We start from the raw sequence: 18559 nt of genomic DNA on the forward strand, positions 1-18559 counted from the left end.
CCTCATTTTATGGGGCTAACACTTGGCTGGATAAGTCCCTCCCTTCTTTGGTAACCTGTGTTCCAAGGGCACAAACCTCTTGGCCATGAGGAAGTATCGGTCCACAGGGGACTTCAGGTTTATGGTGATGGAGCGCACCGTGTTGATGTTTCTCAGGACCAGCAGCATGGGACGGGGCAAGGCCTTCAGCACCTCCATGATTCGGGCAAAATGTTCCTTAGCCATTTCCTGCATGTAGGTCGTCTCTGCATGGCTCAGCATGCCAGAACGCCACAACTGCCCCATGTGAATTGGTCGTTGCATTAGGATTTCACAGAACAGGAAATAATCTTGGGATAGAAGGAGAGGGAATGTTTATAGTTTTAGACACTGGAGATGTAGGAGAATGTGATAGCTGTCTTACATGTACTTTAAAGCATAGGTGTCAAACTCAAATCCTAGCCTGAATCAGATTGTAACAATGTAATTGGGAAATGTTTAATAAAATATATAATACAATATAGAAAATCACAAATACAACATGGTTTATATAAGTCAACAAGAGTTTGAGTTTGAAACCTCTGCCTTAAAGATTGTTGGGTAAGAGGGATTAGCCTAGTTCTGGTGTGCAAAGTGAAGATATGGAACAATGGGAAGTTTGCTAATGTAGCTTTCAAGCAAAAACACTGCCTTACAATTAATAATTTTTGTCCAAAAGGGGGTTGGGTTTTTTAAAAATATAATGTAAAAAAAAAAAAAAAAAAAAAAAAAGTCACTTCGGGAGGTTAATTGTGCAAGGTCTAGAAAGAGACTAATCGTGAAATAATACTTTTTATTCTGTTCAGCTAGTATAACCTGGGAAGAGATGAGTAAATTTGGTGCTCATCAAAGTCCTTAGATGTCTATTAGTAACAAAAGAAACCCAGGACTGGGCTTCCATTGGAAGAATTAGGAAACACCTATTTCCTTGAATGTTAAATGAGGGGGACTAGGCTCTGCCAAGCAAGGCAAGCTTTTTTGTAACGCAAATAAGTTCTTATGTTTAAAAGGTGAGTTTTTAAAGACAGTGGGTTAAAGAGTAGAAAGCAGCTGCATAGAGCAGAGGCAACACATAATCAACCATATTCTGAGTGCATCCTGAATCAAAATATAATTGGAAAATATTTTAAAAAATAAAAACATACTGATATGCCTCAAAGGGATCCTTATATATGGATTAGAGTGGCCCCTTCTAGTTGGGTTGGATACCGGTAGTCTAAAACATTAGTCTAAACACTCCAGATGTCTAGTTTAAAATTAAAAAAAAAAAAAAAATTGTGCATTCCATTTTCATATGATTAGTCATTCTAATCATACTATGTCAATACTTAGTTGCTCTAATGCAGAGTTCTAATTCTATTAAAGAATCATTTATGTTGACCACCTGTGTAGAAGCTTGCTTATTTGAACCCCAATCTCAAAAGATCCAAGCAATACTTCCCAACTAACTAGAAGCTTACTCCTACCACCCTGTGACTAAGTCCTATACAGAAAGTCTAAGCAGGACAGCCCACCCCTCAACATCATCTCATTCCCTTTCTTACCTTCAACACCAAGCTCAGCAGAATGCTTCTTCATGGCTGCATCATCCCGCAAGATAATGGCCCGCCACAGTTGGCACAAGGCCAAGCGATCCCTGGGAAGGGGGGGGTGGTGACCCTTCTGGTCAGGTCAGACATTCCATCCCTTGCTCCCCGCTGCTTGGTCTCTGGGGGCCCACAGTATTGGTCCAATGCCAGTCACTGATTCTTTTCCTCTTTTTTCCCCCCAGGACTAGGGTATTGTCATAGGGATGGATCTTACTTTTCATCCAGGAACTGATAGAGGCCATGGTCCAACAGCACCAATTCGGCTTGCCCATCTGAACCTTTCCGTACCAATACTAAGAGAGAACGTGGGTGGGGAGTACCCAAACTTAGCCCAACCTAGGATGGCCCAGACTAATTTCTTCCCTCCCAAGAATGAGGCATCTTACCATTTCCAGGGTGGGGATCTGAGTGGATGAAGCCCGTGTAAAAGATCTGTTCAGCAAATACTCGGATCAATTTAGATGATGTCTAGAAGGGTAGGTGAGAATCACTTCTCAGAAGCAGAAATGGAACATCCCCGGCAGTCAGAAATAGCACAAGTCTGAACCCACCAAGCTACAACTTCTCATAAAAAAGACAGACAAATCCCACTCTTCCTCACTTCTTTCACACATTAATTTCGCCAAACAACTGTGTTTAGGATGTGTTAAGATAATACCAAATTTAAATTAAATAGTTCCTGCCCTGATAGAGATCAATCTAAGAGATAAAAAATATAAATTACAGAAATGCAGACAAACTAAGTTTCATACATCACTCAAGCTGAGCCCCTGCTTCTGGATTTCTTCCACATTGTTCACCTTACAGCCATTACAGAAGTCGGCAGTCAGCACCCTCTGGAAATTGGGAGACAAGGGCTGATGAGTAGGCCAGATCTCCCAGCCAGAGAGGAAGAGTAAGGTGGCTGAGGAGGGTGTTGTCAGAGGACTTAGTTTGGGCAGGACAGGGTAAGTCGTGGAAGGGAAAGAGGATGCTGAATTAGTCCTCAGAGAACCTCAGGGCTCAAACCTTGCTGGACTTGTCCCAGTGCACACGGGGTACCACCACATAGTGAAATTGCTTCAGGTCGTTAGCACAGCGCTCTGAGTTCCGAGCCTCATTCTCAAAGTCCAGTTCCTGAGCCAAGGTCCCTTTCAGGTCCTGAGGTAGAGAATCCGTCAAGGGTAGGCATCAATGTAGGGACTGGATTTGTTTGTTGGGAGGATGGGGGAAGGATGTAATAAGAAAGGCCTAAGGTAGAGCTGTATTTTTCACTCTCTTGAGTGCCATGTACAATGTATGTAAGGGGCGGGGTTCATATCTACCTTGAGAACCCAGCTGAAGCCAAAGCCGGGATGCATGAATTCGATGATCTGCAGCAGGAGCTCAAGGGTGTAGATGTCCCCATCAAACCTATCCCTTAGATCGATGTACTGCACCTGTACTGGATGTAGGGGTTGAATCATCTTGTCTCATCTACACACATTGACAACTCCTGTCCCCATTCCATTTTAGAAGTCCTTGCTTTCTTCAAGAAATAGCCCAGGGACCAATCCTATTTAAAGTCTTTCTTGATTTCCCCTCATTCTAAGTATTTTCTCATTCCTTTAGTTATCTTGTATTTACCACCTAGCAGAGGGATCTGATTTACAACCCCTGAACTGGTCTTAGGTCAGTAAGGAAAGGTTCAACAATATGGTACTTGCTTGGGAATAGACCAGCTTAGAAAAGAAAAAGCAATGGGGGCTGAGATGGGCCAGTAGGACGTCCTAGTGGTAGGGGGCCTGAGGTTCAATGAACCCTGGAAGACAGATAAAGGAGGAAAGGCATTCTAGGCATAATTGGGGATAGTGAGAAAAAGTAGGAAACAGGTGGATATAATAGGAAAGACTGGAAAGGCCCAGATTATGGAGGAGCCTCGAGTACTACCCTAACTTCCTGTTTTATTCTATGAACAGTGAGTAAATTTCACAAGCAGGGTAGTGACCTGATGAAAACAGCCTTTTGGTTCAGCCCTGTGCAGCAAAAGGCAGGAAGGCTAGCTGCTATACTGCTATATGAGGTAAAGAGGGCCATGTAACGGATTCAAGACTAGAGTCACAAGAGCTATGTTTGAATCCCACAATCTCTCTCAGGATCTAGTTTTCTTTTCTGAAAAATTCTACATAACTCTTAAGGTCCTTTTCTGTAAGATCCTGTGATCTCAGGCCCCAAAGGTGCCAAGGACTGTTCCAGCTGAACAAGAACTAAACATGCTGATCACCTACAAGTGGTGATAATCCCCCTGCCTAGTGATCCTCATGGTCCCATCTACCAGTCCCAAGACTTTGGGCAGAGCCCAGGCACACTCAAGGGGTACCCCATCCCCTCCGCACACAAACACACCTTCACAGCCACCTCTGTGCCATCCTTCAGCTTTGCTTTATGCACCTGGGCCAGACTGGCCGCTGCCACAGGCTCATAGTTAAATTCCTGGAACACTTCGTTGGCTGGGGCCTGGAAATCCTCTAGGAACAGCTCGTCCACCTGCAGGAGAGAGGGAGCCTAGCTCAGGGACAGTCTCCCACACTCTGCCTCAGGCCCACTAGCTCATTAGCTTCCTTTCTTATGATGACCAATAGGATCCTTATCAAGCAAAAGGGTAATCTTCTTCAATACTCTCCCTACATTCTCCCTCCCCCTCCCCTTCATATGGGTCGCCCCGGACTGTTTTCAATATGCCCTCTAAGAAGTCATGTCTTTGGCTCCTGGCATGAAGATGCCCCCTCCCAATACCCAGCACATCTCCTACAGCCAGAAAATCCCCAGAAATCAAAGCCTAGGCCTAGTTGCCTCTATAGGTGCTCCCAGTGCTGGGCACGGGCTGGAGCCCTTCACAGCTGTTGGCAAAAGAGTTAGCTCCCGACCTCCCAGTTTCTGTCCCCCGCTTCCCCCACTTCTCCAGGCCCAGGGCTGCTCACCTCTTTGTAGCCCCGAGTGAGGGCTTTGTCCTCCAGCAGGCGAAGGGTGGTGATGTACTCGGGGGGTAGCAGGTGATTAAAGGAGCAGAGTCCCTGGCCCAGCTTCACATAGAGGCCCCCATTGAGGATGGCTGCAGCTACCAGGGCATCGGCTGCCCGCTGGTGACACGCTGACATCACCTCCATGTAGCCAGGGCTGTTCTGGCCACAGGGACAGAAAGAAGGGATGGGGGAGGGGATGTCTACTCTTCCTCAGTTCCCCCACCCCCATCCTCAGGGCAATCCTAGGATGGCTTCCATCCTGGCCAGATAACTTTTTGGCTTCCCTCTCCTATCTTTAAGCCTTTGGTTCCCTTCCTCTGTCTTTTATGTTCATTTTACCTCTCTGGTCTATTTCTCTATCTGTAAAATAAAGGGGTCAGAGTAGGTGGTTTCTAAGGTCTCCTTCAAAAACCCATTATCCCATTCGTTTCTCCTTTATGCCATAATTCAAAACCAACTCCTAAGGGAAGGGTTCCTTGATCAACTAAATTCAATTTACAATCTCACAGGAATATTGTTAGAGATCAGAGGGTACTTTAGAGATAACACTGAGCCCAAGCTTCTAATGCTACAGGAGGAAAATGAGATCTAGCGAAGTAAAATGTCTTTCCTGAGGTGTCATAGCAAGTTACCCCAGAACTGAGCTTGGTCTAGTGGGAAGAATCACTGGCACTGGATTCAGAGGATCTGTAATCCTGTGATATCTAGGCCTATTGTTTCCCAGCCTGGTGGGAGCTTGACTGATGTTTTAGGGCAGGAAACAGCACAGCCGATCCAAACTGAAATGCTGACGCTGCTTGACTCTCCTGCACACTAGCGGGCTTCCCCCGGCTCCTGAAATGCCCTCTCCACTCCCAACGACAGGAGACATACCTCGTCCACCCCTCGGAGAACCACATTTGTGCACCACCAATAATCCATGGAGATCTGGAGGCCCACTTTGAGAGACCTAGCATGGAACAAAGGGGAGGGACAGGTCATTGTCCAGAATCGAACCGTCCCACACAGACGCCGACTGGACAGACTCCCTCAGGCCCCTCTTGTGGAGGGGAGGCTTGTGACTGGGAGACTCAAGGTCTGGGTGAGGCCAGCCCACAGGAGAGTCCCTTTAGGGGCCTAGGGCCCTCAGGCAGCCTGCTGCAAGGGGAAGAACCCTGATCTGGGAATCGGGACACCTGGCTTCAGATCCGGGTTCCACCACTTACTAGCTGCGTGAGCCTCAGGTTCATCTCTAAAACGGAGATAACTGCCCTGGCCCTGGATCTAGTAAGAAAATGCATGGGAAAGGTGTGAGTCATCATTCAAATGAAACATATAACAACAACCACCACAATCCCGGTTGGGGTTCCTGTCCTCTCCCAGAGGCTGGGCCCCTTTAATTATTATGAGACAACACGGATTTGCTAAGGGAAACCTGTTTAAGCAGGGCTATCTCTAAGAAAATTCTGGGGCTCACTTGGCACTGGATGAATTGGAGGGCGCTCTGGCCTTACCACGCGTTTTTTCTCTGCTTTTTCCTTAATTGAGATGGTGGAGGGAACAGTGAGGAAGGGCCATCTAATAAACTCAAGGGCTCCATAGCAATGTGGATGTAGCCTGCCAGAGACTTGGCAGCACAGCAGAGAATGCTCAAGTTCAAAAAAAGATGGCTTCAAATCCTAGCTCCAAAACCAATTTGGAACTATGCCTTTTGATGCAGTAAATGGCACTACTGGATATATTCCTCAAGGGGTAGGTGAAAATCACAGACAAGGAAAGATCCTCTTTACCAAATATTTCTAAAAGTACTTTTTGTGATAGCACAAAGGTGGAAGCACAATGGGTACCCATTAACTAGGAGAATGGTTAAATAAACTATGGTATGCCAACATGATGAAATATCACACTAAGAAATGACCCACATGAGGAATTCAGAGAACTTTAGAAAGACTTGTATAGACTGACAGACAATAAACAGAACTAAAAGAATAACTGTTCTGCTTACCCAACTCCCTATCACTTGTCCCCTCAGGGGTCCGGGGAAAAGAACCCTGAATGAGGAAACGGAATACCTGGGTTCAAGTCCAGGCTCCATCACTTAATAGCTGTGTGGCCTCAGGTTCCTCCTCTCTAAAATGGGGATAACCACCTTTGCCCTGGATCAAATAAGAAAATGCATGAGAAAGGATTTCTCTAAGTCATTATGGCCACCATAATGTAAGGGAACATATCATAAACATAACAGGGACCTAAGAATCCAGCTCAGTGCTGGGATCCATCCATACTCTAGGAGCCTGAGGATGAAACACACTTCTCTCTTTCCAGTGGAGTTGATATACTACAGATGTGGAATGAGACATATGTATCTTATATGGTCAATATATAAATTGTTTGGCTTAATTGGACTATTTTGTTTCAAAGTAAAGTTCTATTTACTAAAGAGAGGCAGCTATTTTTTTTTTTTTAAAGCACCAACGAACCATTTTTTAAGGTACATCCAACAAAGCTTTCTGGCTTTCTTCCAGTCTTAGTTAAAATCCTACTTTTTAAAGGAAACTTTTCCCAATTACTCCTTAAATCTTTTTTTGTTTGTTTGTTTGGATTTTAAAATTTTTATTTTTCTTCAACTAAATTTTATTTATTTTTCAATTTTATTTTTATTTTCCCCAGTTACACATAAAAATGAGTTTTTTATACATGTACCTTTTTTCCTTTTTATGTTTTTGAATTATGTTGGGAGAGAAAAATAAGAGAAAAATAAAACAGAAGAAAAAGAAAAAAGTGAACATAGCATGGTGTTGATTTTACATTCAGTCTCCATAGTTCCTTCTCTGGATATGAATGGCATTTTCCATCCAATGTTTATTGGAAACGCCTTGGATCACTGAACTGCTGAGAAGAACCAAGTTTGTTATAATTGATTATTGCACAAACTTGTTGCTGTATACAATGTATTCCTGGTTTTGTTTGTTTCACTAGGCATCAGTTCATGTAAATCTTTTCAGGCCTTTCTAAAACCAGCTTGTTCATCATTTTTTTTTTTTTAAAATAGAACAATAATATTCCATTACTTTCATATACCATAACTTCTTCAGCCATTTCCCAGTAGATAGGCATCTACTCACTTTCCAATTCTTTGCCACCACAAAGAGTTGCTACAAACATTTTTGCATATGTTCTCTCCTTTATGATCTCTTTGAGATGCAGATCCAATAGAGACTCTGCTGGATCAAGATGTATACACAGTTTTATAGAACCTTGGGGCATAGTTCCAAACTGCTTTCCAGAATGGTTGCATCAGTTCAAAAGTCCACCAACAATCCATTAATGTCCCAGTTTTCTCACATCCCCTCCAACATTTATCATTATCTTTTCCTATCATCTAAGCCAATTTGAGAAGTATGAGGTAGTATCTTAGAGTTGTTCTAATTTGCATTTTTCTAATCAATAGTTTTTTTTCATATGATGATGGACAGCTTTAATTTTTCATCTGAAAATTATATGTTCATATCCTTTGACTATTTATCAATTGGTTACCCCTAAATTCTAGTGCCATCCTTCTATTGATTATTTCCAGTTAATTCTGTTTAAAGCTTGATTGCACAGAGTTGTTTGCATGTTCTTTCCCCCATGGGATTACATGCTCTTTGAGAGCAGGGAATGTCTTTGACCTTTTTTTCTTTATATTCCCAGAATTGTGTATACCTCACAGTAGGTACTTAATAAATGCTTATGGACTAACAATCTTTAAGTAAGTTACTTCCTCTCTCTGAGTTTCTTTGAAAATTGAATGCTTTTCTTCATTGCTTTCCCTACCTGCCAGGTTACTGTAAAGTAAGTGAAGTAAGTGAACCTCAAAGCACTATAGGAACAAAAGCTATGATGAATATCTTTAAACTGAGAGCTGGGATTTGAGAGAGGGGTAAAAATACAGGCCAGTATGTGCAGGGAGGTCGATTTCCAAGTCAATACCTACTCTGTTCTCTCAAGTAGACATTCTCATCTCTGGAAGACATTCTCATCTGGGGCACAGGAAGAATAATTATGGCCTAACCCAAGCCTGTGGAGCTATGGCTAGAGAGACTGACTTAGCAGCAGCAAACTGTCCAGTTGGAGATTTCTTTCATCCACATTTCAAACTACTTTCGGGTAGATATTTCAGAACTGGCATCCTCTCTTTTTCCATTGTGAATAAAATCCTAGAAGATGTCTCCTTCTGACCCGAAAGTCCAGCAAAACATTGGGCAGAAGGGGAGGAGTGGACAGACACTGTCCTTAGGTATCTGATCATGGTGGTAGCAGCAGAGTAAGGAAGGAATAAAGGGCATTTGATCTCTGTAATCTGGGCACCAAAGCGATTCAAGGGCCACAAAAATCCAGGGAATTCAGGGGCTTGAGATTGGTGTCTGAGGCCTGGGAAAAGTTAACAAAGCTATGAAAGGTGAAATTCCTATGCATGAGGCCACATTTACTGTGGAAATCCTCCAAGCAAAGGAGCAAGTGCCCTGGGAGACTCAAGTCAGGTTTAAGATGAGCAACACAATAACCAGAGGGATGAGGCAAATGACAGAATTTCCAGCTTCAGATATGAGCCTAGAGGCCTTTTCCATCTCCTTCCTTCCGTCCCATCATAGTAGGGATCACTTTAGTACAATACTTTTTTCACCCCTTAATTTTTTTATATCATCACATCAAAGTCAACTTGTATCCATATTTATATCCTCCATGTATACCCTTCTAACTGTTCTAAAGAAGATAGAATTCTCAAGAGTTACACACACACACAATTTTTTGAGTCTTGTATTTGAAGATCAAATGTTCTGTTTACCTCTGGTCTTTTCATTAGAAATGGTTAAAAATCCTCTATTTCATTAAATGTCCATTTCTCACCCTGAAAGAAAATGCTCAATTTTGCTGAATTTGATTCTTGATTGTAGTTCAAGATCCTTTGCTTCATTTCTGCGTGATGACAGCCAGCACCATTGGTAAGAGAAGAAAAAAACAAGAGCAGGGACAAGTGCCACAGGAGCTCAATCCACTCTCTTTTATGAGAGCACAGGAAGCTCAGCAGAATAAGTTAATATCTGATTGAGGTCTTGCAGGGTGGGAGTGTCCATCAATTGGGAACAGATGAACAAGGTATGGTATAGTATATGACTATGTGGTAAGGAATGATGTTCAGCATGTTTTCAGAGAAATCCACGAAGACAGGAAAGAAAGGGATATGGCTGTATATGTCAAAGAAGAAGATTTGACATCCAAATGGAAGTTGGGTATGAAGGAGAGGCAGGAGTCAAAAATAACTCTGGATGACTACAAGTACTGGTATCTTCAATAAAAAAAAGTCAGTAAGGATTAAAAAAGGAATTCTGAGCTGGGAAACAATTTTTACAGCCAGTGTTTCTGATAAAGACCCCATTTCCAAAATATATAGAGAACTGAGTCAAATTTATAAAAATACAAGTCATTCCCCAATTGATAAATGGTCAAGGGATCAGAACAATTTTCAGGTGAAGAAATTATAGCTATCTATACTTATACAAAAAAATGCTCTAAATCACAATTGATGAGAGACATGCGAATTAAGACAACTCTGAGATATCACTATACACTTCTCAGATTGGCTAAGACAGGAAAAGATAATGATAAATGTTGGAGGGGATGTGGGAAAACTGGGACACTGAGGCATTGTTAGTGGAGTTATGAATGGATCCGACCATTCTGGAAAGCAATTTGGAACTATGCTCAAAGGGCTATCAAACTGTGTGTATATATTTTTGATCCAGCAATGTCTCTACTGGGTCTGTGTCCTAAAGAGATAATAAAGGAGGGAAAAATGTTTGTAGCAGCTTCTTTCATACAGTCAAGAAACTAGAAATTGAATAGATACCCATCACTTGGGAATTGACTGAATAAATTATGGTATATGAATGTAATGGAATATTATTGTTCTATAAAAAATGATGAGCAGACTGATTTCAGAAAAGACTAGAGACTTACATGAATTGATGCAGAGTGAAGTGAGCGAATCAAGAGAACACTATACACAGTTAACAGTAAGATTATGTAATGATCAATTATGATGGACTTGGCTTTTCTCAACAATTAAGTTGAATAACTGTTGAAAATTCAACAGGCTTGATATGGAAAATGCCATCCATATCCAGAGAGAGAACTATGGAGACTGAAGGCAGCATAGTATTGAAGCATAATATTTTCACCTTGTTTTTTCAATTTTTTTTTCTTGCATTTTTCTCCCTTTTGATCTGACTTTTCTTGTGTAACATGACAAATCTGGAAACATATTTAAAACGACTGCACATATTTAACCTATATCAGATTGCTTATTGTCTTAGGAGGGGGAGGTAAGGGAAAGAAGGAGAAAAATTTGGAACATTATATTACAAAAATAAATGTTGAAAACTATTTTTACATTTATTTGGAAAAATAAAATACAATTGAAAAGAAAAAAAAATGAGTTCTGCTTTGGTCGTAGTAAAGATGCTTAAAAATATATAGGCAGTGATATTTGGGGCTAGAGCACAAAGTTCAGACAAGGAATGGTTATATAGATTTAAGAATCATCTTCATAGAGAAAAAATAGCCTAGTAGAATCTAATAGGAACACTATGATCAAGAAGTTAGCACAGAATAGAGCTTTCGAATACATCTATGAATAGGAGGTGTAGTGCTAGAGTGCAAAGTACTCTGGTTTTGGAACTAAGGAACAAAGATTCATCTATCTCCTACACTAACCACTTATATAACTTTGGGCAAATTATTTGATCTCACTGGGCCTCAGCTGCTTCATCTTAAAAACGAGAGGTGGTACCAGCCCTGAAGTCAGTCAGGAGGACTCAAGTTTGAATCTAACTTCAGACAAACACTTCCTAGCTGTGTGCCCTGGGCAAGTCATTTAACCCCAATTGCCTCAGCAAAAAAGAGAGAGAGAGAAAGAAAGAGGGAGGGGTGGACTATGGTGATGATCTAGCAAATAAAATACTTCTACCATCATGAGGTGACTCTTGCAAAAGAGCCATGAAGGAGCTACCAGAGCTCTCTGTTGTACCTGGTCCCAGGATAATCCCTGGAGCCTTCTTCTTGGAGAGGTCAATCTAAAGAAAGTCTTACAAAAACAACAGAAGTTGGAAGCATTACCACTGTTGTCCTTTACACCAACTAGGGTGCATTGCTACAAAAGGGAACTCTTCATTAGGCTTAGTTTTTCCCCCAAGACAAAGGAAATGTAATATACCTGGAGAGGTAGTAGGCAAGGTAACTATTACTAATCCTATTGTACAAATGCAGAAACTGAGATTTAGAGAGGTAAAAGGACTTTCCAGAGTTAAATAACTGGTAAATCTCGTAGCTAAGATTAGAACCCTAATGTCCTGACTCCAAATCTAGTGCTCTTTCCATCATACCGTACTACCATCTAAAATGTCATGGACACAGACTCAAGGAATCAACAGTTTACTTCTTGGAGATACACAGTTACCTTTAAGGAAACAGAAATTATCAATAGCTGTAAAGGGCTGAAACTCTGAATAGGTGCACTTGAATCAGACAACCGAGCACTTAAGGCTATTTACCTATTGGACAATAACTCTATTAGCATATCTGGAATTTCTCTTCTCACAGTTAATGCTAGCTCAATGCTTGGGTTTAAGAGAATTGTAGGTGAGGATTAGGGGGTGGAGTGAGACAAGCCAGACTCACTTTGCAGGAGGACAAGGAGAAGGGAGGTTGTGGAGAGCTTTTGGCAGTTTGTCTGTTTTCTTCACTTCTCCCCCTAAAGACCAGGGACTTTTGCTTATCCTGACTCCGGCTGATTCTGAGGCCTCCAGGGAGCTAGCCTGGACTTTACAAATAACTACCTGAAAAAATGTCAAACTCCCTAGAAGGGACATGTAGTGCCTTGCACACAGCAGGCATTTGGCCAGGATTTAAGTGAATCACCAGTCAAAAAGACAGCTCAGGACATAGACGTTCTGAGCCTGCCCCTTAGCATCAGGCTCAGACTATGGTTTTCTCAAAGATGGTCAATGTTTCATAGGCAGTGAGTGACACCTGGAGGTAACACCTAAACACCTTTTAAAACCTCGATCCCTCCCTCCTGAGGCCCTGGGGGTGACGGGATCTGGTCTGGGACATGGCCTAGACCAGACATCTTCTGTGCTCAGGACAAGGTTTTAGAAACAGGCCAAACCAGGTAAAATGTTGTAGAGGAATCCTTTGTGGTTTAAGGCAAACTGGAATGATGAGCCCAGGAAAAGGCCCTCACACATCGCCAACTGACCTGCCAAATCGTCCAATGCCATCGGTCAAAAGCCTCATCTTCCTCCTTTCTCGTTTGTCAGCAACAACGTAGCGGAGCCCAAACAGCATGGGCACCCCCACCACCACGATGGAAACTGCCTTCTTCCATAAAGGTCTGGGAACTGTGCAGCTGGAGAGGAGCCATAGCATGGCGATGATTCTTTTTCCTGTTGTCAAAAACCCAACCCTTCACCCTCACCCTCCCTCATCCATCATCTTCCAGCAATTTCCCTTTCCACTTCTACCCCATTTCTTGCCAATAACATCATTTGAAAAGAAGCTCCCAAAAAAGCTACAGGGTGAACTTATGCAGTTCTATTAGGATTTTCTCTCTCTGTTCTGCCTTTTTTTTTTCACCATCCAAAGAACTTAAAGGTTTTGCTGCCACTCATACAACAAAATTTATTATACACATACACCTCAGTATTAACTGAAATCATGTCCTATTGTCCCAAAGGCAGTGATGGCTTGGAGAGATTGGGACAATATTTAGATAAATGCTATTCTTTCTATAAACTGCCCTAACTCCAGGCTGTCTTACAGAATTTTGGGTCAGAGAAGGCCCAGGTGACATATATATATCTTCCCCTATATATATCACTCTCCTTAGGCAGTCACAAACTACATGCATTTCTTTTCCTCTAATTCAGGGATGGGGGATGTCCAGCCCAAGAGACTATATAAAGCCTGTGAAGTCATTTGCCAAGGCAACTGTGGGCAATGATGAGCTGAAAACTAGGTATGACAACCTCCCACGGCTTGATATAAGTTGATAATTTTGTTTGGCCCGTGAGTGATGTTATAAATATCCAAATGGTCTTTGGCAGAAAAAAAGACTCCCTATCCCTGCTCTACATCCTGTATGATGTAATGTTTCAAACATCCAACAGAAAGAAGGCTGGAGGTCCAGTAACTGAAAAACATGGCTCCCCACCTTGAGCACTCCATATGTTTGTAGAGGTAGCAATAAAGGAGTGGAACAAAGCTAATTGTGAAGCCTGGAAAGCAGAATTTGAGTTACAGTTCCAAAACACACAAGTTAGATGATCTTCAGTTCTATGATTTTGCTCCTTTGTAAAATGTGAACAGGAACATTTGCACTATTTGTCCCACAATGGTGATATAAGGGCAGAACGTGATAAGTTGCCAAATGCTGTATAAAAATGATGTATACATATGTGTATACAAATGCTATATAAGTGTTGTATACAAATGTAGTATATAAATGTTGTATACTAATGCTAGGTTATAAGCTCCTCTGAACCAGAGACCAAGAGATCAAAGTCTCCTGATTGATCATGTACACACAAAACACATTAGGCTTGTTCACAAGCTGATTCAATATTCAATAATTCAAACAGACATGCTCCTAGAAGGCCAATAACTCACATATTCTGGCATCCCTCACAGGTATTTAATACAAGGCCTCAGGAAACATATTTACAGACTGATTGGATAACAATGATTGTTATTGGATAACAGACTGACTGGATAAGAAGCCATCCCTAATCAATCAAAATATATATATATATATATATGTAATGAATAAGGGATTTTTTGAGCCAGTCAGTCTATAAATATACATGAAGAAGTATGTTCAAGGTTCAGTATGCACTGAGGAGGACATAAAAGGATAAGCCAGTCCCCTTTATCCTATCAGAGTTAGTAATGAGGCCAGGAGAAAAAAGTAATGACAAGGAACATGGAGAACAGCCTATGGGCCAGGGCTAAATCTCAAGCATGTAGTACAGATGTGAAGTTCTCTAAGACCTTGGTGGCCCAAGGAGCTAACATTACCTTGTAGGTAATAACCTTGCAGGTCTCGCTGTCAAATTTTTCCTGAAGAATACGGCTGAGGATAGCCAAGGAGGCTGTCTGCTCTGCAGCAATGCTGAATGGAACCGGCAAAGCTGTAACTGGAAAAAGAACAAATGGGTTAAGGGGCAGGTAGAGAGGCAACATTTCTTCTCCAGCCTATTTATATTATAAGCCAGGGAGAGCTCCCATGGCCCTGGATTCAATGCTTCAAGACCTTGGATCTCATCAAGGACAATAAAGGCCAATAAGAAGAGAGTGTCTGCTCTCTGCTAGCTCTGCCTGAGCTATCCTGGTCCTCCTCTGATCCTTAGGTGCAAGTCTAGCATTGCACAGGCTTATGCAGCAAGCCCTCCACAAATGGCATGGACTTCAGGACACAAGAGTCCCTCGAATAGTGTGGCTACTAGTTCTGGCTTCCACAATTACCAGCTTATATGATAGTGGATTCTGTCATATCACTTCTGACTCTTGATTTCTCCTACCTTTAGTGCTGCTAGAAGAGTATAGTGTTAACGGTAAAGCCCTACAGAGATAGAAGTTATTTTTGTTACTACAAAGACATACAATGGAAGGAATACATTCTAGAAGGAGGTTGAGGCTCAGAGGGAACACTGAACAATCAGGTCCCCTTCCTTTAAATATCCAGCTGAAATCAGTAGTCTAAGGGAATGGGGTAACCCAAGACAGTACTAAAGAGGGACACACTGGTGGATGCTATAGAAAGCAAATAGAGGAGGTGGCAGAAATGGGGTGAAAGGACACCACAGTTAAACCAGTCAAAGTTAAAGGGCAGAAGCCACTTCACTTTATCACAGAAAGACATGTTTATCTGTGAATGCTAACACCACAGATTTAACAAGTTCCAAGAAACCAGCAGGTTCTATTGGGGAAAGGGAGGTTGAGAGACTGAGGATCTAATGATAGCAGGCAAGTTTTTGTTTTTTTTTTTAAATAGCTTTTTATTTACAAGTTATGTGCATGGGTAATTTTACAGCATTGACAACTGCCAAACCTTTTGTTCCAATTTTTCCCCTCCTTCCCCCCATCCCCTCCCCCAGATGGCAGGTTGACCAATACATATTAAATATGTTAAAGTATAAATTAAATACATAAGTATACATGTCCAAACAGTTATTTTGCTGTATAAAAAGAATTGGAGTTTGAAATAGTGTACTATTAGCCTGTGAAGGAAATAAAATAGAGGGATTGGGAATTTTATGTAGTGGTTCATAGTCATCTCTTTCTTTCATCTCAATTCTTTCGCTGGGTGTAGCTGGTTCACTTCATTACTGCTCTATCGGAACTAATTTGATTCATCTCATTGCTGGAGAAGGCCATGTCCATCAGAATTGATTATCATCTAGTATTGTTGTTGAAGTGTATAATGATCTCCGTCCTGCTCATTTCACTCAGCATCAGTTCATGTAAGTCTCTCCAGGCCTTTCTGAAATCATCCTGCTGGTCATTTCTAGCAGGCAAATATTTTTAAAAGTTGCTATTTATACATGCTTTAAAATTTACGAAGCATTTTGCATACATTATCATATTTGATCCTTGCAAAACTCTTTGACATAGGCAAGGCCATTTACATTATTTTATATATGAAATAACAGTTTCAGAAGAGTGACCTGTCCAAGATTAATAAATAGCAAAACAGGATTCAAACTTCAGTCTCTTGACTCCAAGGTCAGTGCTCTTTCTGGCCTAACAGAAGCCTCCCCATTTCAGATGACATCGGACCCTTTGACAACAGGCAGTGCCCACAGCAGGGGAAGGACACCATATAGATGAAGCACAGAGCAGAAAATCCATTTGGAGATGAGCAGTTCGAGAAGGTAAATAAAAATATAGCTCTAAAAACTCCACCCCACCTTCCCAGCATCCCTTCCCTCCCCAAAGTCTGGGTTATTTATTTAAACAAGTTTCTTTTCTGTTTCATATTGTATCTCATCTAACCAGACCCTCAAACCTGAAGAAAACTCTTCTTAGCTCACTCAGCAGCATTCACACCACAGACCACCTTGTCCTCTCATTCTCCCCCCCCCCCCCAATTTCTCTAGTTACTGCTCTTTGCTGAATTTTTTTTTCCAGTTTCCATAAATGTGGTATTTCCTCAAGGCCCAGATCTAGAATCTGTCCTTTATGCTAACCTCACAGCTCAGATCATGAAGGCAGCTTGACAGTCATTAAGCAATAGTGGGATGGGGTAAGAAAAGATCTGGAGTCTGGAGCGCTACTCATAAAGGCACCAGGGTAGAGGAGCACAGCAGAAAGGACACCATACCAGACTTGAATTCCACTTTAGATGCTCATTAGCTGTATTATTACAGGCAACAACCCAGTTTCTTCATCTGTAAAATGGGGAGGAAAGCCCTTTATAAATTCCTCCACCTTAATTCTTTCACTCCAACTCAGCCTCCCACAAGATTTCGGTTATCTGCAAGTGTTCTACTTCCCTAATTAGACCCTATGACATTCTCCTCTCTGACCAGAACCGCCTATTTATTTGACCAATCCCTATGTTTTACCCTTTTTAGACTTAACTTTAAACTTACTACTTCCCCTCATGGACATGTCTAATCCTTTTACATTTCAATCAATAACTGTGGACTTACATTTACTCCCTCAATTTCAACACAACAGTTAAGTTATTTCTATGCTATACTGTCCTCTTCTCTCAAATCTTATCTTTTTGTGGGACAAGAAATCTATTCTCACTCATCTCTTCTTAAACCTCAGCCATATATCTACCATTCCCCAGTATGGTTTGTATTCCTGAGCAGCTGCATGGAAACATTACAAATACCTGTTATCGAAACTCCACCCTAAAGCCAGACAGGCAGTCCTTTTATACCTTTCTAATTAATTCCTTATCTTACTCCCCCCATAGAAGAGGTTCTCTTTTCTTCTTTCTCCCACAATCCCCAAATAAGGACTTTGCCTCTAATTTTACAGAGAATATTTAGACCAATGGCTTCAATGTAAGCTCCCTCTGTCATCTCTCACTCCTTCCTTTACTGAAATCTCAGGGCCAAAAAGTAGCCCTTCTCCTTAGTTGATGCTGGATACCTCTACTTTGCTGTTCCACCAAAATCTCAAAATCAGCATTTCTAAAATGTTATTAATCTTATTTTCTTCCAAGTCTGTCTCTTTGTTCAACTCTCTATTCTTTTTGAGGCATCAATTAGGCTATCTCCAGTTCTTTGCCACTACAAAAAGGGCTACAACAAACATTTTTGCACATGTGGGTCCTTTTCCCTCTCATGATCTCTTTGGGATACAGAGCCAGTAATGACACTGCTGAATCAAAGGGTACGAACAGTTTTATAACCCTTTGGCTGATCACATAATTCTCATGCCAAACATATGCTTACCCCAAAGATTATTTTACAAAGAACTTGCACATTTTGAAATTTCACTCTAAATATATCCTTCCCATCTTTCTACCTCTCCCATTTTTAGTCAACTACTCTTTGCCTTTCATTACCTCCAATTTCTTGACCCATCCCTCTTCTCCCAAGTCTATTTCTTCCATTGTTATAATCACAAATTCAAGCTGATTCCACTCACTAAAAATTGTTACTTCAGTCTGTTTTTGCTCAAAATGTTCTTGATGACTCTCCATCTCATTCCTCAAAGTGAATTTTAAACCTCTACTCTCAGACCCCCAACTCCTATATTTCACACAGATGACTTAGCCTCTTACTTCAGTGAGGACACAAATCCTTACTTGATGTCTCCAGTAGGAAGTGATCCCTCCCTTCTCTGAATTATAATGGCATTTAATTTGTGCCTGTCTTTTGGTATCTACCCCAAATCTATCCAGTATCATAGCTATCTGTGCATTGTTAAGCA

At 41.5% G+C, this 18559-nt stretch overlaps 1 protein-coding gene across 4 annotated transcripts in view; it reads right to left on the minus strand.

Moving 5' to 3' along the window:
• The window catches only part of ADCK5 (aarF domain containing kinase 5), a 34884-nt gene that overhangs the window by 761 nt on the left and 15564 nt on the right, over positions 1–18559 (minus strand). The window contains exons 2-13 of one of the 4 annotated variants that reach the window (XM_012541984.3): positions 14684–14802; positions 12867–13016; positions 5462–5537; positions 4547–4747; positions 3972–4112; positions 2912–3025; positions 2616–2747; positions 2360–2443; positions 1994–2075; positions 1822–1900; positions 1563–1654; positions 77–329 (exon numbers count right to left, since the gene is read on the minus strand). In XM_012541984.3, coding sequence (XP_012397438.1) covers positions 77–329; positions 1563–1654; positions 1822–1900; positions 1994–2075; positions 2360–2443; positions 2616–2747; positions 2912–3025; positions 3972–4112; positions 4547–4747; positions 5462–5537; positions 12867–13016; positions 14684–14802 — 1523 coding nt within the window. Of the gene's footprint in view, positions 1–76; positions 330–1562; positions 1655–1821; positions 1901–1993; positions 2076–2359; positions 2444–2615; positions 2748–2911; positions 3026–3971; positions 4113–4546; positions 4748–5461; positions 5538–5793; positions 6724–12866; positions 13017–14683; positions 14803–18559 lie in introns of those variants that run through there. The other 3 variants (XM_031947373.1, XM_023496654.2, XM_023496653.2) reach the window with 3 other exon arrangements.

The sequence above is a fragment of the Sarcophilus harrisii genome, chromosome 1 (genome assembly GCF_902635505.1).
Source record: "Sarcophilus harrisii chromosome 1, mSarHar1.11, whole genome shotgun sequence".
NCBI lineage: Eukaryota > Metazoa > Chordata > Mammalia > Dasyuromorphia > Dasyuridae > Sarcophilus > Sarcophilus harrisii.